At 38.8% G+C, this 26,492-nt stretch overlaps 1 protein-coding gene across 27 annotated transcripts in view; it reads right to left on the bottom strand.

Annotated features, from left to right (window-relative positions):
* The window catches only part of PLEKHA5 (pleckstrin homology domain containing A5), a 231,116-nt gene that overhangs the window by 110,401 nt on the left and 94,223 nt on the right, over positions 1 to 26,492 (bottom strand). For 2 of the 27 annotated variants that reach the window (XM_070270996.1, XM_070271013.1), the window contains exon 1: positions 22,422 to 22,498. The exons of 23 other annotated variants lie outside the window; for them this stretch is intronic. Coding sequence is in view for 2 of the 4 variants with exons in the window: in XM_070271009.1 (XP_070127110.1) it covers positions 22,488 to 22,519 (32 nt within the window). In the remaining 2 variants the exon portion in view is untranslated. Of the gene's footprint in view, positions 1 to 22,421; positions 22,643 to 26,492 lie in introns of those variants that run through there. 2 more of the 27 variants (XM_070271009.1, XM_070270992.1) reach the window with 2 other exon arrangements.

The following is a 26,492-nucleotide window of genomic DNA, read 5'->3' as shown; positions in this document are numbered from 1 at the left end:
TGCAGAGCACAGAACAGGAAGTGGCTAAATGCCTGGGGGAATCTGGAAAAGGCTTAGCAAAGTAAATGACAGCTGACCGGACTATTTCAAGAGGAGATTTCAGTTTGAGGTAGCAGTAGTTATAAAAGCACAAATTTAAGATGCAATCTAAATTTCACACCTACAAAAGGTGCCTAATTAACAGAGAAACTTTATTTAAGGAAAAAAATGCATAGTGATAGGGCAGTTCTCACGAGTACCTTGTAAGATTCTGCCCAGCTTTTCCCAAACGTCAGTGATGGCTTGTTTAGCTTTCTCAATTCTGCCCAAACCACATTTTATGGAAAGGAAGCGGAGGGAGACTGTGGATGTATGCCCCACTACTTTGTCAGAGCTAATAAACTTCTTTAAATCAGTAGGGAATCCTAAATCTCAATGAATCCTGATTCTCTTTTCATGTATCTCTATGCTATAGGGCAGGAACCACGCTTCATTAAAAAGCCAAAGGAAAACGTCCAGTGAGGGCCTCCAAATTATCTGCCACCAAATGACGTGTTCTGATGCATTCCTTCAGCATGTTTGTGATAATGATGGAGGATTCAGTTGTGATAACTAACATTTTTCACAGTTCTTATTGTTACTTCACTTCTCAGTGGCATTTAAAACTCTTGACAACTCAATTCTTGCAAATGCGACCCTTGACCTTGACAATATGTGACCTGGTCCCCCAACATTCACTTTGCAAAACAGTCTTTAGTCCTAATGACTCAATCCAGCACCCAACAACTTGTCTCCAGAATTTGGTGCCAATTTACTCATCACTAATACCCAAAGTAGAAGTTCTTTTAAGGGGTAAGGAACAGATCTACCCATCTCTTTTCCATACAGTGTCTATGCTGTATAACACTCATGTTTCATCAGCTGATTACTGACTTTTATCTCCCAAGGCATTTAAAACAAATTGTTTAGATCAGAAAAACACTAGTACAATGAGAAGAACACAAGTGTATATTTCCAACACGTGTTTTTCCCAACACCACCAAGCAATTAACTCAATCCTGACACCATCTACTTGGAGACAGCACAAGAACCCAGAGGTTAAGGGCTCAGTTCCACAAGACTGCCCCCACTTCACATATCAATTGGAAGTCCAAGCTATCACCTGTGCTTCTGACCCTCTGGCTATAAAATGGAGGTTCCCATGATTCCCTCCTTGGGTTTGATTAATTTGCTAGAGGGGCTCACAGAACTCAGAGAAGCATTTAGTTATGTTTACCAATTTATTGATAAGAATATTATGAAGGATACAAATGAAGAGCCAGATGGAGAGGAAAATAGGGTAGGGCTCAGAGGGGGAGCCCAGAGTGCGGGAGCTTCTGTCCTCATGGAACTGGGGTGTGCCACCCTCCTGGCAAGTGGAGGCATTCACCAATCTGGAAGCTCATCAAATCTTGTCATTCAAGAGCTTTTAGGGGCCAGCCCAGTGACGCAGCAGTTAAGTTTGCATGCTCTGCTTTGGCGGCCCAGGGTTTGCCACTTAGGATCCCGGGTGAGGACCTAAGCATCGCTTATCAAGCCATGCTGTGACAGGTGTCTCATATATAAAGTAGAGGAAGATGGGCACAGATGTTAGCTCAGGGTCATGGCATCTTCCTCAGCCAAAAAAAAAAAGAGGAGGATTGGCAGCGGATGTTAGCTCAGGGCTAATCTTCCTTGAAAAAAAAAAAAAAAAAGAGAAAAACAGTTTTTATAGACCTTAATCTGTCCCCATTCCACCTCCCACTTCGCCTTCCCAGAGGTGAATGAGTGGGGCTGAAAGTTCTAACCCTCTAGTCACTTGGTCTTTCTGGTGACCAGTGCCATCCTGAGGCTATCTAGGGACTCCACTTTAAACCATCTCATGAATGACAAGACACTCCCATCACTTAGAAAATTCCAAGGTTTTGAGGAGCTCTGTGCCAAGAACCAGGGACCAAGACGAAATACATTCCTTATCCCAACACAATATTCAAACACCAGGTTACAGAGAGGCAAATAAGAATACCGATGGTTTCCTTTTCTTTTCATTCCCAAATTCCCTTATCTTATCTTGGCATACCACATACCACATCTTCATGATCTAAAGAGAAACACCAAGGTAGCACTAATTACGAAAGTAAATTTGAAAGAAAATATGTTCTCTCTCAAATTCTCATCACCTTCTGTTAAAAAGTGGTAAGCAGGTAAAGAGTAAATCAACTCACAGAAATTAAGCACTCACACCTCACGATAACCTGATAGATTTTAAATGTACTTAGTAGTGCCCAGAACCACCACATCAACACAAACAAACTCTCTACCACCAAGGAAGACAATCAACGTGAGTGCTGGGCCAACAACTTCTAACACTATGTTAGTCATCCTCACTTGACACTGACACGACAGTTCAGATATTCTCAATTTATTACCCAAGAAATGTTCAAGGGCTGTTCCATGCTGTCATTTTGGTGTTCTATTACAGCCAAAATTTCACAACACAGCACAACTCCTGGAAAAAGTAATTGGAAGAGTTAAGTGATTTAAGAATCAAATTAATCCATAAACACCTGCTTAGAAAGGAACCAATTATACTGAAAAAATCCTCCATACCACTAGAATCTTCTTCCCCAGGGAGTGGCAGCTACTAAAATAGACTTGCTTGCTAAAGTGATTCAAGAACTTCTAATTTGAAAATATCCAGTTCTCAGGTCATCGAGGAAGAAGCTGGCCCCTTCTAAGGCCAGTTTAATAAGACACTGACTTAGCCATTTTGTAATCCCTCTAATTTATTTCTTCTTCCAATCCTTTCCACTTTTTGTGTGAGACTGGGGGCCATAACTTCCTCCTTCTGAAATCTGTCATAACTTGTGTACTCACCAATTTACAAGATTTAGGTCCAGCTCAAGGGTTACCTGCTCAGAGAGATTTCCCCCAATCTCCCTCACTTGGCAGTTCCAGTACTGCATATCAGGAACAACTGACGTGATCAACACAATTTGCAGTCATATAAACTTGCATCTCAAAGAATCTGCCAGTACATAAACTATTTCATACAATAAATGGAAAGTATATACTCATGGAGACTGAATTAACTGTAATAGGTTCATTTATACAACCAAATACTAACCAAAGTGAGAGAGAACCTAAAAGGTGACGACATAAGCACTAAAACTGATCATCGTTCTTCCCTTTCTCTGTTATCTTATGACAACTCAACTTCTGAGCTATAAGTGAAATGTCTGGTTATATTTATATCTCCTTTGAATATCTGAACTCTCTACTACTGGGTGCTTAAAGACAATTTCACTTGATAGGGAAAGAAATGGATTCTGAGTGGTGAATTTTTTAATAGGCTCTGGAATCTTTAATCACATTTTCACATTAACCATTAAAGTTCTAGAAAAATTTCAAGTCAAAGAATGCATATGCAACAAATGTAGTATAGAAACTTTAAATTTACTAATTTTGTACTTAAATATGCAATGGTCAACTAATATAAAGTTAGATTTGGAAATACTTGTGTTTTATGAAAGATAAGCATCATTTACCAATAAAACATTTATTATTCAAGTACTAAGTCGATTCTACACTTGTACTATCTGCCTGGCAGACATACGGTCTGTTTTTCATGCAGGAATAGAATCAAACATATGACAGTGTTACCACTTTCATTATCATCCAAAAATAGGCCTCAAAGAAACAATTACAATGGTTGCTTTGTGTGTCGCTTGATTTACTCAATAAGAAATTCCTGCTTATCCTCTTGCAAGGAAGTAAGAAGACATGCATGGTTTTGTAAGTTTTACTACCAAAGAACAGGACAGAATACATCATGGAGGCTCATGATCCAGATACAGCCTTAGGACCTAAGAGATACTTTTCTCTCTACAACTGACTCACCCAAAGGTCCTGACAAAGTAACTGACTTCATAAACTGTCCTTTTCTCGTCACGATATTACACAACAGACACAATCCAGTGGTCTTGTGGCAACAAGTACAGCCAAGACCATTTGCCTGCCAAGGTCCAGTTTTACTGAGGAATGGTATTCTCCCGTAAACCCAAAAACAAAACAGGTTTTAACTTGCCATACTTCTACACTCACATTTCTGGCACTGGAGGGATCATCTGTCTGTTTTTATACCTCATTTATACAAATTTCTTGGCCCACAAGTTATTACTTCTTTTAAATGAAATACTTTATTTTGGAAATTTATTGGAAACGTTACCCATACTGCTGTCTGGTGTTAAAAAAAAAAATATCAAGGGCTGGCCCTGTGGCCGAGTGGTTAAGTTCGCGCGCTCCGCTGCAGGCGGCCCAGTGTTTCGTTGGTTCGAATTCTGGGCGCGGACATGGCACTGCTCATCAAACCACACTGAGGCAGCATCCCACATGCTACAACTAGAAGGACTCACAACGAAGAATATACAACTATGTACTGGGGGGCTTTGGGGAGAAAAAGGAAATAATAAAATCTTAAAAAAAAAAAAAAAAATCAAACACACCAACCTGAGTTGAGATCTAATATCCTTGACTACTATTAATACTTCTTTTTATTCACTCAATAAATATTTACAGAAGATATTGCTTCTTCTGTAGAAGAAGCATTTGCTAGATCCTGTGGGAGAATTAAAACAGAAAGAAAAAGGAATGAAAAGTCCAAACTTGTTGTGGGTAAGTAAGTACATAACTAAAATACAAGTAAGAGTATGAGATGCTATAGCATAAAGGGATTCCGAAACCAGACTGCCTAGGATCAGAATCCTGGATCAAGACTTAGGCACACGACTGGACCTCTCTGTGCCTCAGTTCTTCATCTCTAAAATGGGTATACGCAACACTAGCCTCTTACCCACAAGACTCTCATACAGATCAAATGAATGGAAACATTAAAGACGTCACAATAGTATTTGACACAGAAGTAGAGCTCATTAAGAAATAACTATTATTCTGAAAGCTGTCAATCAAAATGGCAGAGACAAACGTAAATGGGCTTTGAGCGTGAACCTATGAAGGAAGGGTAGGATCTGGAGAGCAGAAAACAGGAAGGTCATGATGAAGAAATACTATAGTAAAAATGAGGTGGTTAGTTTGGCTTGGTTATAATGCAGTGGTTTAGAAAGGAAGGTCAAGAGCAAGGATGAATTCTGTGAACATTAATTAGACAAAGGAACCTGGGCGTTACCTGGTAGGCCAGGGAGAGCTACAAAGAGAGAAGGATTATGATCAAAGGGGATTCATCAGCAGAGCTTTATAAGTCACACAGAGGGCTGGTGAGGGTTTGGATTTTTCACTAACGCCCTTGAGAAAGTTGATTTTCCCATATAGCAGTTTGCTTACTGTAAAACAGGTCTGATAGTAACAACCCCACCACTACAAATAAAAAGCCTTGAGCTGGAATCTAAGTGGGCTTCCACTGTGTGGAGATGCTGAGTGGACTGAATACACAAATGCACGTAAAATAAAATGGGATTTGATATGGACTTGAAAACCAGTTTGACTCAGTTTATACTACTGCTTAGATTTTGAGTGAAAACTTGCCAATGAACTCTCAATATGGCCGACCTTTGATAACTCCAGCTGTGTCACAGGCGGGTCATTTCTACCTACGACCCTTCTTCCTTTCTTGCTCAGCTTCATTCAGGACAGCAGTGCCCCCAACTACAGTACTCAGTTTCCCGGCTTCCCATGCAACTAGGTAAGCCCACGTTAATTAGGTACAGCCAATGAGATGTAAATAAGAGTGTCACGTGGAACCCCTGGAAAGGATGCTTAAAGGGAGCTGACGCAGCTAGGAAATGAACGCTTTTGCTCTTCTGATTTTATTCCTTCTGGACATAATGGCAGCCACTTTGGTCCATGAAGTAATCTTGAGAAAGCAAGTTTCAGGCAAGGATGGTGAAGCAAGAAAATGGAAGGAATCTACGACCTGATTCCAAACCTAGAAGGCCTATCTCTGAGACTGCTTTCCTTGTGAGAACAAAGGACGCTGTGTTTAAAACACTCTTTAGCAGGTCACTCTTACCAAATAGATTTTCCAACTAACATAGCTAGTTACTAAATGTTGCTAGTACAATTAAGTTAGCATAACGACGACGTCCCTAGATTTGGGGATGTAGATAGCTCAGCCACCCTCACTTGACTACTGTAATTGCAAACATGTTTCTCTTGTTCCCTGTCGTCTTCCCAGGACCTGGCACAGCGCTTGTTACAAAGCAGTCTTTCAGGAGAGGGTCCTCCAGGGTGATGAAGCTGTGGAGCTGGGGTCTGGGACCTGCCAGCAGCCACTGTTCTAACTCCTCAGAGGAAGCAGGTATGACAGAACGAGGCCAACCAGCAGTGAGAGGCAGCAAAAATCCTGCAGAGTTAAGAGCTATGGCTTCCAACCCCTACACCACTCCCTGGCCCAGTCACACCCAAGCCTTCTAAAGAGTTTGGGTATGCAAACCACTTAATTTCTCTTTTGCCTACAAGTGTGAGTTTGAACAAAAGTTCTACAAGTTCTAGAACAAAAGACAATGTATTTATTGAAAAGTAAAGGGGCTTATTACATATACAAAAGAGAATAGAAAAGAAAGAAAACAAAAAAATCCCTTTTCTCAAATTATAAAATATTTGCCACATCTAAATAAAGCTGCTAAATAAACAGTGCACAGAGAACAAAGAACAAATTCAAGAATGGTACTTTCACATGCATTTCATATCCCTGACAGCCAATGTTTCAGCATAAATTTAGCTTCTGAAATGTGAAATTCAAATACTTTTTTATTAGCAGCAAGAAAGGGCAGCAGAACGTACAGTTCTAAAGTACTGAGAAATTTAGACACGTGCCCTGGGTCAGTGGTTCCCAAACTCAAACACGGGTTGCCTCAGAATCATGGGAGAACTGGTTTAAAATACACGGGAGTAAACTAAACCCCAGGAGATTGACTCAACAGGTGTTCGGGCGTTACACTCTAGGCCACAAAACTATTTTCAGGTGAAAATAGGCTTGAGTAGTTGATATGTGCAAGTGAACAAAACTAGTGACTATTTCTACTTGCTTCTTCCCTTAGGGAAACTCCATCTTTATTTATAATTTATATGATGGACTATAGCTACCTCAACTGTAAATGGAAAGAGTTTAAATAAAATGCCTCAGCTCTTTTCCACCTATAAAATTCCTGAATTTTACATGTGGGAAACATGAAGTATAGCAACAGTTTTTCACATTTTAACAAAATACTTTTTACCTTTCCTTTGGTGAGAGTTAGGATGCTTTCAGTAACAGAATGCCCACTTAAAATGTGGCTCAGACATGAAGAATTTAGTCTCTCACATGACAAGAGGAGGCATGGTAGTCTCTGGGTTGACATGCAGAGGCTCAACAATGCCAGGGTCCTTGGGTGGGCTCCTCTGTGACTCTTACTTCTCTCTCATGGTTTCACAATTGCCACTGCAGCTCCAAGTGTCATGTTCTTATAGTAAGAAAGGGAACAAATTCCTGTCTTAGGTTCCTTTTCTGTGCGTGTGGGTGTGTGTGTATGTGAGAGAGAGGAAGACTGTGCCTGAGCTAACATCTGTGCCAATCTTCCTCTATTTTATGTGGGATGCCGCCACAGCGTGGCCTGACAAGTGGTGCCAGGTCTGTGCCAGGGACCCGAACCTGTGAACCGCAGGCTGCTACAGCGGAGTGTGCAAACTTAAACCACTATGCCACTGGGCCAGCCCCTTGGGTTCCCTTTTTTTCAGAAAATGAAAAAAACTTTCACAGAAGTTCTTGGGCTTAAACCAATCACTGGCATAGGGAATAGGATTAACTCACTAAGAATAATTTCTATCTATACCCTGCGGCTGAGGAGGCTCGCCTTCACATAGCACACTGAAGAGAAAACCACTAGAACAAAATCTGGACTCTCTAATTGGAAGAAAGTTGGAGGAAAGGGTGGATAGCAGTTCGTTAGGCACCAACAGCAGCCTATCACATCCTGTGTCAAATTAATTAACCATATTTAAATCAATCAAAATGTAATTCAGCATGGAGAAGCCCAGTGTAGTGTAGGAAGCGATGGAAAGCATTAACAATGAGCAACAAAAGGAAGATTAAGCTGCCAAAACTTTAAGTTCTGCACAACAGAAAAAGAAACAAAAGATGTACCCAATGGCAACCGGAAAGATATAACCCACTTCCTTATGCAGTAAAATTCAGTCAATCAAATCAAAAACATCGTGAAAATTACTACTCAGGAATGTTCTCCTACTCTAAATAATCATTCTGTGTATCCACTACTCTCTGATTCCTAAATCAGCTACATATTTCAAAAATTACTTACATATCTGATATAAAAGACAAAACAAGAAAGGAATACATATATTAATTTAAGAAATAGAGCAAATTCAGTTCTTAAACATTGTTCTTAAAACTTTTGTTCAGAAGCCTGAGGATCAATGGCTTAACAAATTATGGATACTCAAACACAAACTTTAGATAGATCACTTTCATAAGCCGCCTTTAAAAATTTTCAAAAAACAAAATATAGTAGTGTTATCTAATCAAAAATAAAAAAATCTCAATTGTTCAGAATTCAATCTGGAAGCCTCAGAGTCAGTTCAGGATCCCAGAATAAATATTTAGTATTGGCAGGAAGGCAAAATAGTGAAGCCGCTATGGAAAATAGTTCAGTGGTTCTTCAAAAAGTTAAACGTAGAATTACCATACGACCTGGCAATTAAACTCCTGGGTATATATCCCAAAGAATCAAAAACAGCTATTCAAACAAATACTTGTACACAAATATTCCTAGCAGCACTATTCACAATAGCCAAAAGGTGGAAAAACCCAGATGTCCACCAACGGGTGAATGAATAAACAAAATACAGCACATACATACAATGGAATATTATTCAGCCACAAAAAAGAATGAAGTACCAATAGATGCTATAACATGGAAGAACCTCAAAACCTTTATGCCAAGTGAAAGAAAGCAGACACAAAAGGTCACATAGTATATGATTCCATTTTATAAGAAATACTATGAATAGGTAAATCCATAGAGAAAGAAAGCAGATTCGTCATTGCCAGGGATTGGGGACAACGGGGATGTGGGGAATGATTGCTTAACAGGCACAAGGTTTCCTTTAGGGGTGACAAAAACTGTTTTGGGGGGCTGGCCCGGTGGCACAGCGATTGAGTTCGCACGTTCTGCTTTGGTGGCCTGAGGTTTGCCAGTTCAGATCCTGGGTGTGAACCTACACACTGCTCATCAAGCCATGCTGTGGCAGGCGTCCCACATATAAAGTGGAGGAAGATGGGCAGGGATGTTAGCTCAGGGCCAGTCTTCCTCAAAAATAGAAAAATAAAAAACTGTTTTGGAATTAGATGGAGGTGATGGTTGCCCACCTTTGTGAATGTACTTAAATGTCACTGAATTGTACACCTTAAAATGGCTAATTTTACACTATATGAGTTTTACAGCTGTTAAAAAAATAACTGATGTCGCTGTAATATGAAATCTGTAAAGATGTGAAGGAAGATGTGCATTGGAATTTAATCAATCCTGGTCAGTAGCAGCATTTTAACTTTAATACAGTACAGTATTCTGCAGTTCCTCCCCTCATTGCACATAATCTTGGATCTTCTTTCTGACATCCAGCATTCTAAGAAGATTTAAACTGGGAGTCTACATACTGAAATGAAGATTAATTCCTACACATGCAAATGGAACTGCCCACCCATCTTGTTCAAGAGAAAGATAAAGAACATTCTGACCTAAACCACAAATGAAAGAGACCCCCACTGTTTAATGTTACGGAGACCCAGGGGGAAATTCGTTGGCAGCTTAGGAGCCTCTGACATCACTTTATAAGGCTGTTTTTCCTTCTCATTTAAAGATGGGACAAACAGATTGTTTACTATTGTTGTTTTAAAGCAAGGTTCTGCAAGGATCAGAGTGGTCCTTCCCAGAAGGCAAACCATACAGTATAATGTAACAAGAGAAAAGAACATGCAACACTTGCAATTCTGTATTAAAACTCCACAGATTCTGGGGGCTGGCCCTGCAGCATAGTGGTTACAGTTCCACACGCTCCGCTTCTCCACTTCGGCAGCCCAGGTTCTCAGTTTTGGATCCCGAGCACAGACCTACACCACTCGTCAGTCATGCTGTGGCAGCAACCCACACACAACATAGGGGAAGACCGGCAACAGATGCTCAGAGCAAATCTTCCTCACCAACAAAACAAAAATAAAACCTCCACAAATTTTGCAATTAAACTCCATCTTTGCCTAGAAATTTTACTTGTTTGCAAATGTTTTACATGTGCTAAGCAAGTTCTGCAGTGGTGTAGAATTTCTGCCCTGAGGAAAGTAATGATAGGAGCTGCACCCTTCTCCCCTGTGGAATGGGAGCTGGCTGGGGCTCTGGGGCAGGCAACCCTCTAACACGGCTCCACAAAGGTGGAGCAAACGTAAGCAGTGCTGGGGCCCTGAAATACTTAGATATTGAGATCCTCACCCTTAGGGAGGCAGGCTGGAGTCAGCATACAGGCACTAGCCAGGTAGCGCTTGGCATTTCATATCATGTGGAATAAAGGGATTGCAAAAACCCTTTTCACTGGTGTCTGTCCCTTATTGTCCTAAAACTGCTGGCACACTGTGGCTGAAAGAGAGGTAATCTCAATTCTGACAGATTCCAATCCATTTATAAAATATAAAGCATACATGTGTCACAAAATAAGATGAACTTTACTTTTAGAATGTGCATATACATTCAAAGCCACATATTTGTGAAATATTATCATATTAATCTTACTCTATTAGAATACTGACTAATAGTGAAAATGTTTTAAATAGAAACCGTAATTGAGGTAAACTGTCTACAATTCCATAAATTAATCATATTTATTTAGCAATGTTGCATAAAATTCTCTAAAACTGACGAGCATCCAAGTTTAAATTTTCTGTAAGAAATTCTTTTCTACAAATTTCATATGGGAGGCCGGCATCGTGGCCTAGTGGTTAAGTTCGGTGCACTCTGCTTGGGTGGCCTGGGTTTGATTCCCAGGTGCCGACCTACAGCACTCATTGGCGGCCATGCTTTAGTGGCAACCCACATACAAAATAGAGGAAGACTGGCACGGATGTTAGCTCAGGGTGAATCTTCCTCAGCAACAACAACAAAAACAACAAAAATTTCCTATGACATTATTTGGTCATAAAGAAGGTAGGTATTTTCGTTGGAATAATATCTTACCAACAAATTAGACATAGACAACTGACTTATCTAGCAAATACGAGCACCATCCACTGACAATATGGGCAAGTGAGAAAAGGAGTTAACAGTAGAAATCTGCCCAGAAAAGACATTCAATTAAACTAGAGTTCTCCATGTCAATCATTCCCAGACATAACTGAGATTCTGCCAAATCTGAGTATCACATATATTGGTAACAGTATTTGAAAGTTACTTTATTAAAAAAAGCAACTTAAATTGCCTCTTCCTAAGCACTATCTGTGAAATCGTAAGTTTTGTCCACTAGCAATAAATACTAAAACGAGAAAATTTCATTCACGTTACCGTGTTACACTGCAATTAACTTTAAAATTCTTCAAGATAAAGAGTGGAGGAAGGCAGTAGCTTAACATATTAAATGCCTGATCAGCTACCCACATTCAGGGCAACTAAGAAGACCATTACCCAAGTACTGCACTTAGCACGACATAAATCTCTCTAAGAGGATTCATTAGCATAAAGGATATTGGAAACATTTTTTTCATGGTGAAATGAGTGTTATTCAAAGTATGTGGGTGGGTAGAAGGTCCCTGCATAAATAGGAAACAAGAATTTGGCTACCCCAGCAGCCAAACACCTTTGGAATAGTGGGCTGGTATAGAATTCCACTTGGTTCTTTGTTCCTCTCAGTGAAGGATTCTGCTGCCTGAACGCATTAAGTTAGCTGATCCCTCTGTCAGAACATTGTTACATTTGGAGTAAATCTTTCATGTAAGGTGCCTGTTGGAACACCTAAAAAGGACACAGAGTAAAGACTTTATTATTCTTACAGCAATAGGTTAAATGACTGTGTCTGGACCTACGTGCTAATTGTGTGTGGGGCAGGATTCAGTCCAGGACATCCTTTCCTGCACTAACACGACAGGGAGCAAGGCTGTGGGGAAGGAAATATGTATAGGTCACATCTACCTGTAACGGTCAGAGGCTACAGGTATTTATCAACAGAATTAACAAAAGTGAATGCCTAAATTGGCATATCACACCTTACAAATACCTAAAAAACCATTTTATATACTACCAGTGACACGTGTACCATGCTTTGAGAAATGACATATTAAATCGTATGCAAAAAAATAGGAACTACTAAACCTAACGAAATGAACAACTATGGCTGTAGACTGACAATCCAGATTTCCCTGATGAGCTGCTGGTGTTCAAAAGTATTCGTATAGCAGCTCACAAAAAGAACACCACCAACACGCTTCGAGTACCCTACTTCATTTGTTCTAAGAAGCGCTTTTAAAACCCATTTTAACAGGTCTGAAATGGGGAAGCTTCTCGCCTCTCACGGCATTTTATGATCACGGTCCACCAGGCAGCAGCTGTGGTATCACTCTCATTACCTGTGTATGCTCAAATGTCAGAAGCACAGTGTGTGTGTGTGTGTGCGTGCGTGCGTGCGTGCGTGCGTGTGTGTGTGTGTCAACCGCTTGGAATAAAATCCCAGAGACAAAGAGCAGGGCACAGCTTTCCCCCTGGGATCCAGTGGGTGTGGGGAGGAGGCACTGAGCAACATTTCAGATGCAGGAATCAAAATCACGCCAGGACTACCTAATTGCAAAGCTTTCTGGATAGTATCATAGATTTGATGATAACAATTGAAGGAAAAAACTTCACTCACAACTATTGTTCCTCCCGCCCCAGTAAAACAAACACACATTTTAATAACATCTTTTGGATCATGTGAGCTGATGCAGGGAGCAAAAATTTAGGCCAAAGCAAACTAGCAGCTCCCTCCCCAAAGCAGTGTTCAATGGAGTGAACGCCTCTGGCTGGGCAAGCAGAGGCCCCACCACCCCCTGTTATATCATACTTGACCCCACTGCACACACAGTATTTAGAGTCTAGTATCTGCCTGGCTCTCCTAGGCCTTGGAGCTTGTCATCCCAGAATTAAAGAGTAGCTAAAAGAAAACCTAATGTGCTTATATTTCAAAAAATATTTACATATGCTTGTGGGCCTGACTCAAACATATATTTTCTCTGGCACTGATTTTCTACCTTCCTTATTTATGTATTATTAATTTGTGTTTTTGTCGTAAGCCATTTCAAATTCTCCAGAGGAAGAGGCTAGTTACAAATAAATGGAAGTTTCTAGGACCTGACCCAGTTCTTCACTCCTTCACTATTTCAATCATCAATTACTGCGTGTGCATGCAAGAGGAGGTGGTGTGCGTTAAGGTGTGTGCACCTACAAGTGCACTCTGTAATTCCTAAAGCTGAGGATGAACAACTCATCAAATGAGGCTCTCCTTACATTTTCAAAAGCCATTTCTATTGAGATTTTTATAAAGCACAAAATTATTTGGTGTATATTCCAGATAAATTGCAGGAACTTACTAAGAAGTGAACACAAACAAGCCTAAACCCAATTCATCTGTAACTCTGAGGAATAAAAAAATGCAGCTGTGTCTGAGGACGTTTGCACAAAGAGATCTGGATAGTAAAAGAAATACATTTTATTAACTAAAGTCCATAGTTTATTCAGATTCCCATAGGTTTTACCTAATGTCCTTTTCTGGTTCAGGATCCTATCCAGGGTACCACATTATATTGAGTCATCATGTCCTTAGGCTCCTCTCGGCCGTGACAGTTTCTCAGAGTTCCCTTATTTTTGACGACCTAAGTGTTTATGTATTGTGTCTTTTGTCTTTAGCTTACCAACGCCACTCATTTCCAAAGTGACTTAGGTCAGCACCCTTTGCCCCACCCCCCTAGTAAGGTTGTGTCATAAATTTGTAATATTCTTCTGTCACAGTCTGCATTCTATCCTAGGATCCCTTGACCTCCTAAAGGATTTTTTAAAATTTACATACAGTCTGGTTTCACTCTCTGTGCTGTAAAGTTCAATGAGTTTTGACAAATGCACAGGGTCATGTAACCACAATTAGTATCATACAGAACAGTTTCAACCATCCTAAAAATCCCCTGTGCTTCACCTGTTCAACCCTTCTTCTCTTCCCCCAAGCCCCTGATCTTTTTATTGTGTCTATAGTTCTGCCTTTTCCAGAATGTCTGTGGGAATCATAGAGTAGGCAGACTTATTAGACTGGCTTCTTTCATTTAGCAGCATGCATCTAAGATCCATCTATGTCTTCTTGTGGCTTGCCCATTTCTCTTTACTGCTGAATAATATTCCCTTATGTGGATGTACCGCATCCATTCACCTATCAAAGGATATCATCTTGGCTGCTTCCAGTTTTGGCAATTATGAATAAAGCTGCTATAAACATTCACGTGCGGATTTTTGTGTGGACATAAGTTTTCAGCTCATTTGGGTAAATACCAAAAAGCATGATTGCAGGATCATATGGTAAGACTATGTTTAGCTTTATAAGAGACTGCCAAAACGTCTTCCAATTTTGCATTCCCACCAGCAATGAATGAGAGCTCCTGTTGCTCCACAATATGGCAGTAAATGGCACTGTCAGTTTTTTGGATTTTAGCCATTCTAATAGGTGTGTAGTGGTATCTCACTGCTATTTAACTTGCAATTCCCCAATGACAAATGTGTTGAGCATCGTTTCATACACTTAGTGGCATTCTGTATATTTTCTTTGGCGAGGTGTCTGTTCAGATCTTTTGCTCCTACTTTATTTGGGCTGTTGATTTTCTTATCGTGAGTAGAGACATTTTTAATGGGAGAATTGTCTTTTTGGTTCAGATTCACATAATTTATCAGAGAATTGATTGTAAGTCAATCCATCCCTTCATCTAGGTCAGCAAAGTAGAACCAATAACAGACTACTTGATTCTTAGCGTTTTTTTCTTTTTAAGACCAGCACGTAAAATAGAATCAACCCAAATGTCACAAATCTCTTATGGAGAAATGATTAAAGAAATTAAGGCACATTCACAGCAACAGTGTACTACGGAGCTTCTAACATGCTCATTATAAACCCTGACTACATTCTGGCTTTAGAAAAGATCTAGAGTTGCACTGTTTAAAACATGAGCCATGTAAATGACACAGCGTGTCCACTATCAGAGCTCTGGCAAACATCTATGTTTCATTTTTACACCTCAGTCAAGCTTAATGATGCAGACTGCAGGTCAGGTCAGCAAAGACAACTTCTCTCAATTGGCACTGAGCACTTTATTTGGAAATGTGCCTAACAACAATTTAAAGGAAATTAACTTCTTTTCTGTAGAAATTATAACTGTATTCAATGAGTCAATGTGACAGAAGCATAAACCAAAGGTAAAAAAAAAAAATCAGCTAGAGAGTTTCTTTGACTTTCTCTTTATGTGAATTTGTTTTATGAGGAATAAAAAAATCTTTGGCAAGAATACATATTAATGCTATTCTATGGTGTGTTTAACACAGCCAGAAAGAAAAGTGCTTCTACTGTTCCCATTTTTTAACGACTCTTGCCCTTCCATATCCTTCAAAACCAATTATGTAAGATCTTGTATCAGACATCCTCCCCTGAATAATAGCAGAGGTTCAGGCTATACATTAGGTGGAAGACAATCTATGCTTTTAAAATAAGAACAAGGAACTTATAATAAGCATTCATTATACAGTAAATTAGTCTTTCTATCTAAGTTATTATCGCCAACTGATAGTACGAAATCAAAAGAGAAAACAGAAGTAATATGGAGCAGGACATATCCAAATGATTCACGAATCTTTCATGCCTCTTTCTAAAAACAAAGCATACACACACATCCCCTCGCCCTGCAATCAACCACCAACAACGAAAAACTAAAAATAAATACAGCCCTACTGGGTTAAAAATAGAAATATAATTGACAAATTTATTATCAGGAGGTTTTGATTGCATTTCAAGTTTGGAAATATATTTATATTTTAAAGTATTTAATACTGTATCTCACTACACACAGTACCTCTTTTAAAAAGAATAATATTTACTAGTGTTTTTAAAAATACAGAGACAGAAGAAAATCACAAAATGGGCCAACAAGCCCATGCCCAGGACAACCTGTTGGTAAACAAAAATAAGTAAATGTAATCTATATCTATATCTATACCTATATATCTATATATATATATCTACACACACACACAAGATTCGGTAATTCAAAAGCCCATTTAGGCTGGGTGTGAAAAGCAAAACCCACTTAAACCTTGCCTCCCTACCCAGGCAACCTTTGTTATTAACTGCTCAGACAGACAAATCATTGAAATCCCTGCCTCCCTTCTACTGGAGCAAAATCAATCAGACAACTTTAGACATATTTTTACAGAGAAAATAGCTTATTTTATGGAGAAACATTTCTATTCTAGAGCACTTTTGGATACTGCTGCAAGATCATGAATTTTTAAATATAGAAGGATATGTTGTTATCTCTTATTCTTGTTGGATCTGATGAAATTAAGGCTCCTTTCCCAATTGAGAACAAAACATATTTATTTTGGTGTTTAGCACTCAAGTTTTCATCGTGTAGTATTCTTGACAAACAGATCAAATATCCAGTATTATATATTTAAAAAAAAAGATCGGTGTCCCTAATTTTTTAACTTACAAGGAAGGTTAAAAGCTGAGAGATTTAGGCAGAAATAACTCAGTTTTATCATTGTAGGAGTAAACATTTTGAGCAAAAATTACTGGTAACCTCTGTTACAACTCTCTTTCTCTGATACATCTAAAACAATGCTACTGGACAACCCATTTCTCTTTAATTCATGCCCCCACCTCCCAAAGAGGTTACTTTTAATCTATTAGCCTCAAGTCTCGGCAAACGATCTTACTTTCTAATTTACTGAGATAACTGAAATCATCTGACGTGTCCTCTCTGTTACTACACTTACCATCTGCAGTAGTTGGCTTCCAAGATGGCACCCAACCATCCTGGGCTAGAACCAGTCAGCTCATCTGCAGCAAATTTCTAACCCACAGAAATGTTTATTGTTTCTTAAAACACTACATTTTGGGATGATTTGTTACACAGCAATAGTTAAGTTAATGTAATTCATCTAATTTTTCCTAAAGCTTGTAAATATTCAACTTTTCTCAAATGTAAAAAGCACTCTTTGCTCAGTTCTTCCATCTTTCTCCTTCTGCCAAACTTCTCTGGAGTCCACACCAATCATGCTACTAAAACCACTTTCTCAAAGGTCAATCAATATTTTCATAATTGCTACACCGATGGTCTCTGTTTCTTTCTCATCCCTTTGACGCCTATGCAGCTTTCGACAATGGGAAATCTTTACATCCTTGGCTTCCATGACACCAAATTCTCCTGAGTCCTGACCCAGGCTCTCAGGACTAATTTTCTGACTTTCTTCATATGCCATATTTTTATTCAGACCCCTTTAACACAGGCATTTCTCCAAGTTTCTGACTTCAGTCCCCATATTTTCCCACAATAGGCATGACAGCAACAGCAGCAGCAAACAGCACAACTAAAATTTACTGAGCACTAATGTGCCAGGCCTATGCTAGTCTCTTTACATGTCATATATATCATCCCATACATGCTTAGCCTTTCCCTTAACTCCTGATGCCTAAATATACACTGCAATTCTGGATTATCTACCTTCAGTCAAGCTTTCTTTCCGTTTCCAAGAGTAAACTGCTTTCCGAATGCCTTATTCTCTCATTTACCATCACCTCTCCAGAGTTTAGAACAGTGTTGACATACAGCAGGAACTTACGGAGTGCAAGGTAGGATATTTGTTGCACAAATGATTGGAAAACTCACAAATATCCCATCTCTTTTTGAGATAGGGTGTCCTGCAATCAAAAATAGACTACTGGCGTAGGGCTAAAACTACAATAGTTGGGAATTCAACCTACTCGCCCCGTTTCTAAAGCACATGTCTCCTTCAATGTGTATTATAGGGTACCAGCATTTTGCAAGTTGTGCAAGACTTCTACATAGAAAACTATAAAATATTACCGAGTAAAGTTTTAAAAGTTCTTAAGAAACAGAGGGATATACCATGGTATATAATGAAAACTCAATACTGTGAAGATGTCAATTCTCTCGAAATTGATCTACAAATGAAGATCAATCCCAAACAAAATTCCAGCAAGATTTCTTGTGGAAATTAAAACTGATTCAATAATTTATACGGAAATGCAAAGGACCAAACGAGAATAACGATCTCTAAAATGACAATTAACAATACTGTCTTGGTGAGGATGTGAGGCAACTAGAATTTTCTCACAATGCTTTTGGAAGCTTAAGTTAACACAACCACTCTGAGACAATGTTTGGCAGTATTTTTTAAAGTGAAAATACACATATCCTGTGATCCAATTTTCTCGTTGAGAATAAATTCAAAGAAAGGTGTAAATATGACCACTAAAAGCAATGCAAGAACATTAACAGCAATATTATAATAGTTATAAACTGGAAATAACCCCAAAGTCAGTGGAGAAAATAAGCAGTGGCATATTTATACAACAGAACATTATACAGCAATGAAAATGAAGAAACTCTGGCCACATGCAACATGGATGAATATGAAAGATGCTAATGAGTGAAACAAGCCAGATACTATACTATACTGCATTATACCTTATATTTTTATATAAAGTTCAAAAACACGTATAACTAACCGTTGGTGTTAGAAGTTAAAACAGAGGTATTTTGGGGGCAAAGGGAGTGGGTTGTGATCGGGTAGAGACATGAAGTGGTCTTTTGGGGTGTTAGTAACGTTCTATTTTTTGAGTAGTGGTGCACAAGTATGTTCGCTTTGTGATACTTTATCGAGTTTTACACACAAGATGTGCACTTTATTGTAGTTATACTTCAAACTTGAAGGAAGCAATATTCGTAGAAGACCATGTAAGCCTGTGGTCCTTGATGGTGTTTTAAACTAGCAATCACCACACCAAAGACGGAGAGATTCTTTCTGAAAGAAACCAAGTCTACTTTCTGATTCTCACAAGCCTTTTATATTTATTGATTTTATAACAAGTTTAAAAATTGTAACATAGGGTTGAATCACATGGCATTGCCATTTCTGTCATATATTGGCCATTGCACTTACTAAATTTAGTCAACAGTGTTGTAAAACAGTTCCATTACTATGAATATAAAACAATCAAAATAATCCCATCAGGGGCCAGCCCCGTGGCCAAGGGTTAAGTTTGCACGTTCTGCTCCTGCAGCCCAGGGTTCACCAGTTTGGATCCCGGGCGCAGACCCACAAACCGCTCATCAAGCCATGCTTGATGGGGAGGCGTCCTATATAGAAGAACTAGAAGGACCCACAACTAGGATATATAACTATAACTATGTACTGGGGGCTTTGGGGAGGAAAAAAAAAAAAAAAAAAGGAGGAAGATTGGCAACAGATGTTAGCTTGGGGCCAATCTTCCTCGCCAAACAATAAATAAATAAATCCCATCAGTAGTTACATGTAATGATAGTATTGAGAAAAGAATATTTTTCCAGAGGGGAGAGAAAGGGAAGAGAGATTAAAACTATTTTTAAGAATCCAAGATTGGGGTTAACATTTTAAAAGGTAAGAGTAGCAGGTAGATAACAGGTAGAAGATCTGGAAGACAGTAGACATATCTAAAGGCAAATGTGATCTGTCCTACCTTCATGTCCTCCCTGCTTTAGCAGTGGTCCCTGGGCCCCAGTCACCCAGTCAGTAAATCCCTTGGGCAGTCTGGGCTCTGTCCTTCTAAGTTTAGGCCCTCTAAGAATCACCAATATTAAGACGTGTCCAACATTATTCCCTTTGCTTTTTCAAAGGCAGCTGTAACAAAAAGCTGCAGGAAGTCTTCCTGTTTGGCTGCAAAAGTTTTGTAGAGCAAATTGTTAACACACCACCAAGTGTTCCTAAATAAAAATCCCCATGAGAAATTCTAGTAAAGGAAAAACTGTCTGATGAACCAATATGCACCTGCTTTCTGACAGCATGTAACTGACATTTCCCTTTTACATTGGGAAACAGAGCTAAAACTAAGTTCAATTACAGTAACTCTACTGACTTTTATGTTTAGTGGGCTTACATTTTATGGTTTTCTTTAGTTTTGAACTCATCTAGTTTAATTTTATTGATCACACTGTCTTACCTTTTGTTGGAAGTTTTCTAGAAAAAAACAATACAAATAAATCTAATGCATACCAAACTCAATATTATACAACCTTTTCTAATACATCTTATTTATAAGTTGGGGACTAATTATTAAATTATCATTTTACCTTTGGAGATACAAATTTCATCAGAAAACCAAGATCCAGCACTTAAGTACCAACTGGTTAGAAGAGATCTCTTTAAAATTGCTAAATAAATTTTAAAAGGGGGTTTCAGAGACTAGTATTGGGTCCTTTATATGGCTTATTATGACATTTTTCAGAAGGATATAAATATAGATTTCAAATACAAAAATGCTTTAAACATTTTTTTAATGTAACTTGAAGTAAAGTGGGATGGATGCTATTATCTAAACTACATATGTGCAACAGACATACACACACATACATATACACACACGGCTAAAATCAGCTGTTAACATGTCCGAGTCCATATTACGGTGGCCATCTCTGCATCTCCGAGAACACTAAACAATAAATAGTTACTCAATGTCTGGATTCTGTTATAGCTTCAGTATTATTTATAAGTCATAATGTATTTTTGTATTTCATATAAAAAAGAGACTTCGGCTAACCTAAACAAGCTTAAACTGACAGGGGTACCAAGTATTGCAAAAGAAGGAATCATTTTTGGTAAGCAAATAAATTCTGGAGGAAAAAAAAGGAAAGAAATATGCTCGCGTTTATGCTTTTAAATGAAAGCAGCATTTATCCATCTATCCATGCAGATTGATATGATTAACAATTCCTGGATTCCAGCTTCAGATGGGTTCCTAACACCACTTGGCAGGCAACTTTTTAATTTGCTTTCATTCTCCCATTAGCAGCTATTCTAAAATTGTTGTCACTCTCCTTAAGTCACATATCCAATCCCTCCCGTGCCCCAACGTAAACTTTTGTTGCCCTATAGCTCAAATCTTAACTGCCGTTACGTACGCTCTCATTCTTCCTTCAAGTCTTCAGAAGATGAGATGCCCACCCTCCATTCTGAACCTCTGATCTGTTTTCTTCCCAACTTCCTTGAGACTTTGTTCTAACAATTGGTTCTTTTTTTCCAGCATCTTCAACCTCCTCTCTAATGGCTCCTACTTAGCTGAAAAACACACTTCAGTCATTCCCATTCTCTGATGCAGCTTGTCAATGACTTTCTCCTCTCTTTCTCGGCCAGAAGACTAGTCCACACTGGTTGTTTGTACTCCCTCCCCACTTCACTCCTCCACTGACTATATTCTTACTTCTCTCCTCCACATTCCCTCAGTGGTGGTCACTGATGTCTTCCTAATGGACAAAGTCAAAGGATGCTTCTTAGTCCTCATCTCACAAGACTGATATGCAGCACCTGACACGGTTAATGCCCCTCTCTCCTGCTTTTCCTAATCTCACTCCTTTGGTACTCTCATGCTAACGATTTCTTCTAGGTCTCCTTTGCCCATCACCTAGACATTTGGTTTCCTTTAAGGTTATATCTTCAATCGCCTCCATCCTTAAGTGATTTAAAATACACGCCTTATTTAACAACTCCTGTTATTACTCAATAACAATATTGGTGTTTTAATTAAATCTATACATTCCAATCTCTATCTCTTGCCCTGCAGGCCATATATCTAATTTCTGTTCTCTCAACAAAATGAGTATCCTACTTACATTTCAAACTCAAAACGTCCAAACCTCTTTATTCCCACTTAAAACTGTTTCTCTCCTACATTTCTCATCTCAAACATAATCCAAATGCTGGAGAGTAATCCTTCCCCTCCCATTCGCTAAGCCCTATCCCAGCTTATCAAACTCTAAAATTCTGCCTCCTTAACTTCCATTGTATTTATCTTCTCCCCTTCTGCTGCCATAGTTATATATCAAACCTTGCCCCATTTTTAATGGTACCCTTTCAAACATTGAGGAATCCATGCCCAGTCTCCTCCCCCTCCAATTTATCCTCCATACTGCTGCAGGTTTATCTTTCTAATAAACAGATTTGTCCTGTTCTGCTCACCTACTTAAACCCTTAACAATGGGCTACCAATGCCGACAGGATTGTCTATGCTCCTTGGTATGGTGCACAATGCTACTCTGGTCTGCCTTCCTCAGCTGCCTGGGCTCCCTGTCCCCAAGCACCTCACACCCAATGAAGTACCTGTTCCTTGAAGAGAATTTACAAGCCTTTGGTCTTGCTGTTCACTCTGTTTAAAATGCTACTCACCCTGCTTTTCTGCTTAGGAAATTCTTAGTCATCCTTCAAAACCCAACACAGACATCATCTGCTCCGGAAAGCCACCCACACTCTCAGATCCTTAGGCAGGAGGAATCGCTTCCTCCTATGTGCCACCTCACACTCTGCACACTTCTCTCTCTGTCTTCAGCACTTGCCCCAGAGGGATCAGTCACTCCTCTTTGGAGATTTAGGCCACCTGGGTCTGGAATGTGTAAATCGTCCCGTGTTTATTTAATTACTCGACAGAAATTCTTTCTTTTTAGGCTCTATTCCCCTCTACTGGATGGATTAGGAGCTGTCTGAGACTCATCAGAATCTAGCACAGGGACTGGAACAATATCAAAAACATACAGTTCTTCGTGTTAGAGATGAAGAATTTTGGAGTTAATAGATCTGGATTTAAATCCTGGCCCTGCTACTTACAAGCTCTGTGAACTTGAAACAAAGAACTGCTTTCAACATGTTTTCCTAATTGTGAAATGAAGATAGTAATACCTTTCCCACAAACAGTTGTGAGGATTATGTAAGGTAATAGGCACTCAATAACCTCTAACATAAGTATATGCAATGTTTGGTGAATTTATGAACATATTGGTCACGCAACATTTCAAAAGTCACAAATATTTAAGATTAAAATTAAACATGCATGGGGCTGGCCCCGTGGCCGAGTGGTTAAGTTCGCGTGCTCCGCTGTGGCGGCCCAGGGTTTCGCTGGTTCGGATCCTGGGGGCAGACATGGCACTGCTCATCAGACCACGCTGAGGTGGTATCCCGCCTGCCACAACTAGAAGGACTCGCAACTAAGAATATACAACTGTGTACCGGGGGGCTTTGGGGAGAAAAAGGAAAAAGTAAAATCTTTAAAAAAAAAATTAAACATGCAAGCATAGATTAATTTTTCAAAACCTACTTATCAATACTTACTTAAAAAGACGCTTTATATTTCTATTAAAACCAAACTTGAATTCTCTCTCTTTTGACTTTGATTGATGGCTGCTCTGTTATTTAAAATCTTTATAATCCTTGCAATAGAAAGAAGTATGCAATCATTAATTTCATCTATTTTCTCAAAGTCAACATGACTGAGTTTCAATTACTTCCTTTACTTCAGTACTTAGTAACTCTGGTGCTTTAAAATAAAATTAAAAAGAAAGCGACTGAAACACAGACTGAGCTAAGGGTGGAAAATTAGAAAACACAAACATATAAATTAGATATGAAAAAGTCATCTGAACTCAAGACAGCCATTATTCAACAGCATTAGGTTAAAACTCAACACAAAAATCAAGAGCTACCAAAATCTCAATATTACAACAGTAAAGTTATGAATGATTTTTATTTTGTTTTTACTTGTTCACGGTTTTTAACATTTGCTACTGTAAGCATGTATAACTTTTTACAATAAAAATTATTACAAAAATTTTTGAAAATGCTCAAAATAAACTGTCAGGTGAAAAGGTAGAATTATAACACTGTATATTCCATATGATCCCAATTATGGAAGAAAATATGTGTATGTGAGGTATACACAATGGGGAAAAAACTAGGAGGCAACACGCAAAAAACGTTCTTGGTTTCTCTGGTTGGTGAAATTACCAGTAGTCTTTATGGTCTTGTTTATACTTTTATGTATTTTCCAATTTCTTTATAAGGACCTAGTAGTACTTTTTAAAATAAAAGCTTTTTTGATTCACACACCATAGAATTCAACCATTTAAAGCATACAATTCAAGGATTTTTAGTACATTCACAAAACTGTGCAACCATTCCCACAACCAATTTTAGAATATTTTCATCACCCAAAAAAGGAAACCTGTACCCAATCAGCAGGTACTCATTACCTCCTCTCCCCAGCCCCTAGCAACCTTCAATCTACTTTCTGTCTCTACGGCTTCGCCTGTCTGGATATTTCATATAAAATGGAATCATACAATGTGTAGTCGTTTGTGAATGGCTTCTTTTATTTAATATGTTTTCAAGGTTCATTCATGTTGTAGCACGTTTTAGTACTTCTTTTTGTCACCAAGTGATATTCCACTGTATGGATATATTGCACTTTATTTATCCATTTATGAACTGACTTTCATTTGAGTTCTTTCTACTTTTCGGCTACTATGAATAACGCTATGAACATTCACGTAACATGTTTTGTGTACATACATCTTTTCAAATATCTTGGGTATATACCTAACAGCGGAACTGCCAGGTCATTTGCTAACTCTATGTTTAAGTTTTTGAGGAACTATCAAACTGCTTTCCAAAGCAGCTGCATCATTTGATATTCCCACCAGCAATGGAGGAGTTGAAATTTTTCCACATCATTGCTAACACGTGTTACTGCCCATCTTTTTGCTCATAGCCATCCTAGTGGGCTGGAAGTGATAGCTCATTATGGGTTTGATTTGCATTTCTCTGATGGCTAACGATGTTTAGCATCTTTTCAGGCACTTAATCTTCTTTGGCAATATGTTTATACAGCTCTTTTGCCCATTTTTAAATTGGGTTATTTGTCTTTTTATTATTGAGTCAGACGAGTTTAAAAAAAATACATTCTAGATACAAGTCTCTCATCAGATATATGATCTGCACAACTTTTTGCATTACATTTATAAAGAGGAAAAAAGAACTCTACCTCTTCCAAAAATTTAATTAGCAAACACTGTGGTCATGGGGTATAACACAGTAATGATAATTATAAAACAACTTAATATATGAGCAGCATTTTATAATTTTCAACCTAATCCTCGTATGGACTGGTAATAATAGGCCTGTTTCTCAGGTCAAGAATCGAAGGATTCCGAGGTAAAGCGATTTATTCAAAGTCTCTCCTGACTTCATTATTTTTCTATCACTATTTTTCTATGCTTCATCTTTCTTACTTGTTTTAAATTACGTTCTCTCCCTGTGTTGTTTTCAAGTGTGTAAGCAAGCTGTCTCAAATCCTTTTTAGAACAAGGCAGGTGTGTTTGCACAGAAATTTCTCAAAGTCTCACAGCTAAACAGGAATAATAATACCCAAGTCTCTGGGCACCTGGTACAGGCCTTTCTCTGCTATGAGGTTATCAGTACACACTCTGATAGTGCGACCGGTCTGACAGAAGGAACTGCAGAGCCTGGCAGAGACTTGTGAAGACTGACATGACAAAGGTAGAAGGTGAGTGACTGAAATAAACTGCGGGGTTGTTTTAGTTTCCTATGATCACTGTAACAAACTACCACAACACTGGTGGCTTGAAACAATACAAATTTATTCTCTCTCAGTTCTGGAGGCCGGAAGTCAGGCTGACATCAGTTGCACTGACTAGATGAAAATCAAGGTGCTGGCAGGGCCACACTCCCTCTGGAGGAGAATCAGTTTCTTGCCGGTTCTAGCTCCTGGTGGCTGCTGGCATTCCTTGGCTTGTGGCTCCATCACTCCATCTCCGCCTCTGGGGTCCCTCACACACTGCCTCTCCTCTTGTGCGTGAAATCTCCCCCGCCCATGCCCCTTATAAAGACACTCGTAATTGTATTCAGTCCTTGCCCCGATGATGCAGGAGAATCTACCCATTTCAAGGGCCATTTCAAGGTCCTTCACTTAATTACACCTGCAAAGTCTTGGCTATGTAAAGTAACCTTCCAGGTTCCAAGGATTAGAACATTATCAGTACACATGGGGCAGGAGGCACAACTTTCCACTACTTAAAAAAAAATATTTACAGCCTAATTGATTTAGGTACAAAAACCTCCCCTACAGCTATATTCTTCCTATCCCAGCCCTGACATTATCCTCAAATAATGCTGAAAGTCACCATCTTAGTTATGTGAGCAAGGTCATCTAGCTCCTAGGACAATTTTATACAGAAGAAAACACTATCAAGATTCAAATTTGTTATAACAGAAAACATAGTTTGTAGGAGGAGGAAAAAAGAAACTGAACAATATATTGTTTTCTCTTAAAAATGTATGATTATAAATCTAACATTAAAGGAATTAGCTATTTAGTATTAAATC

This window comes from Equus caballus, chromosome 6, assembly GCF_041296265.1.
Source record: "Equus caballus isolate H_3958 breed thoroughbred chromosome 6, TB-T2T, whole genome shotgun sequence".
NCBI lineage: Eukaryota > Metazoa > Chordata > Mammalia > Perissodactyla > Equidae > Equus > Equus caballus.
The sequence above is the reverse complement of the archived record's forward strand: the minus strand, read 5'-3'. Positions and strand labels throughout refer to the sequence as shown.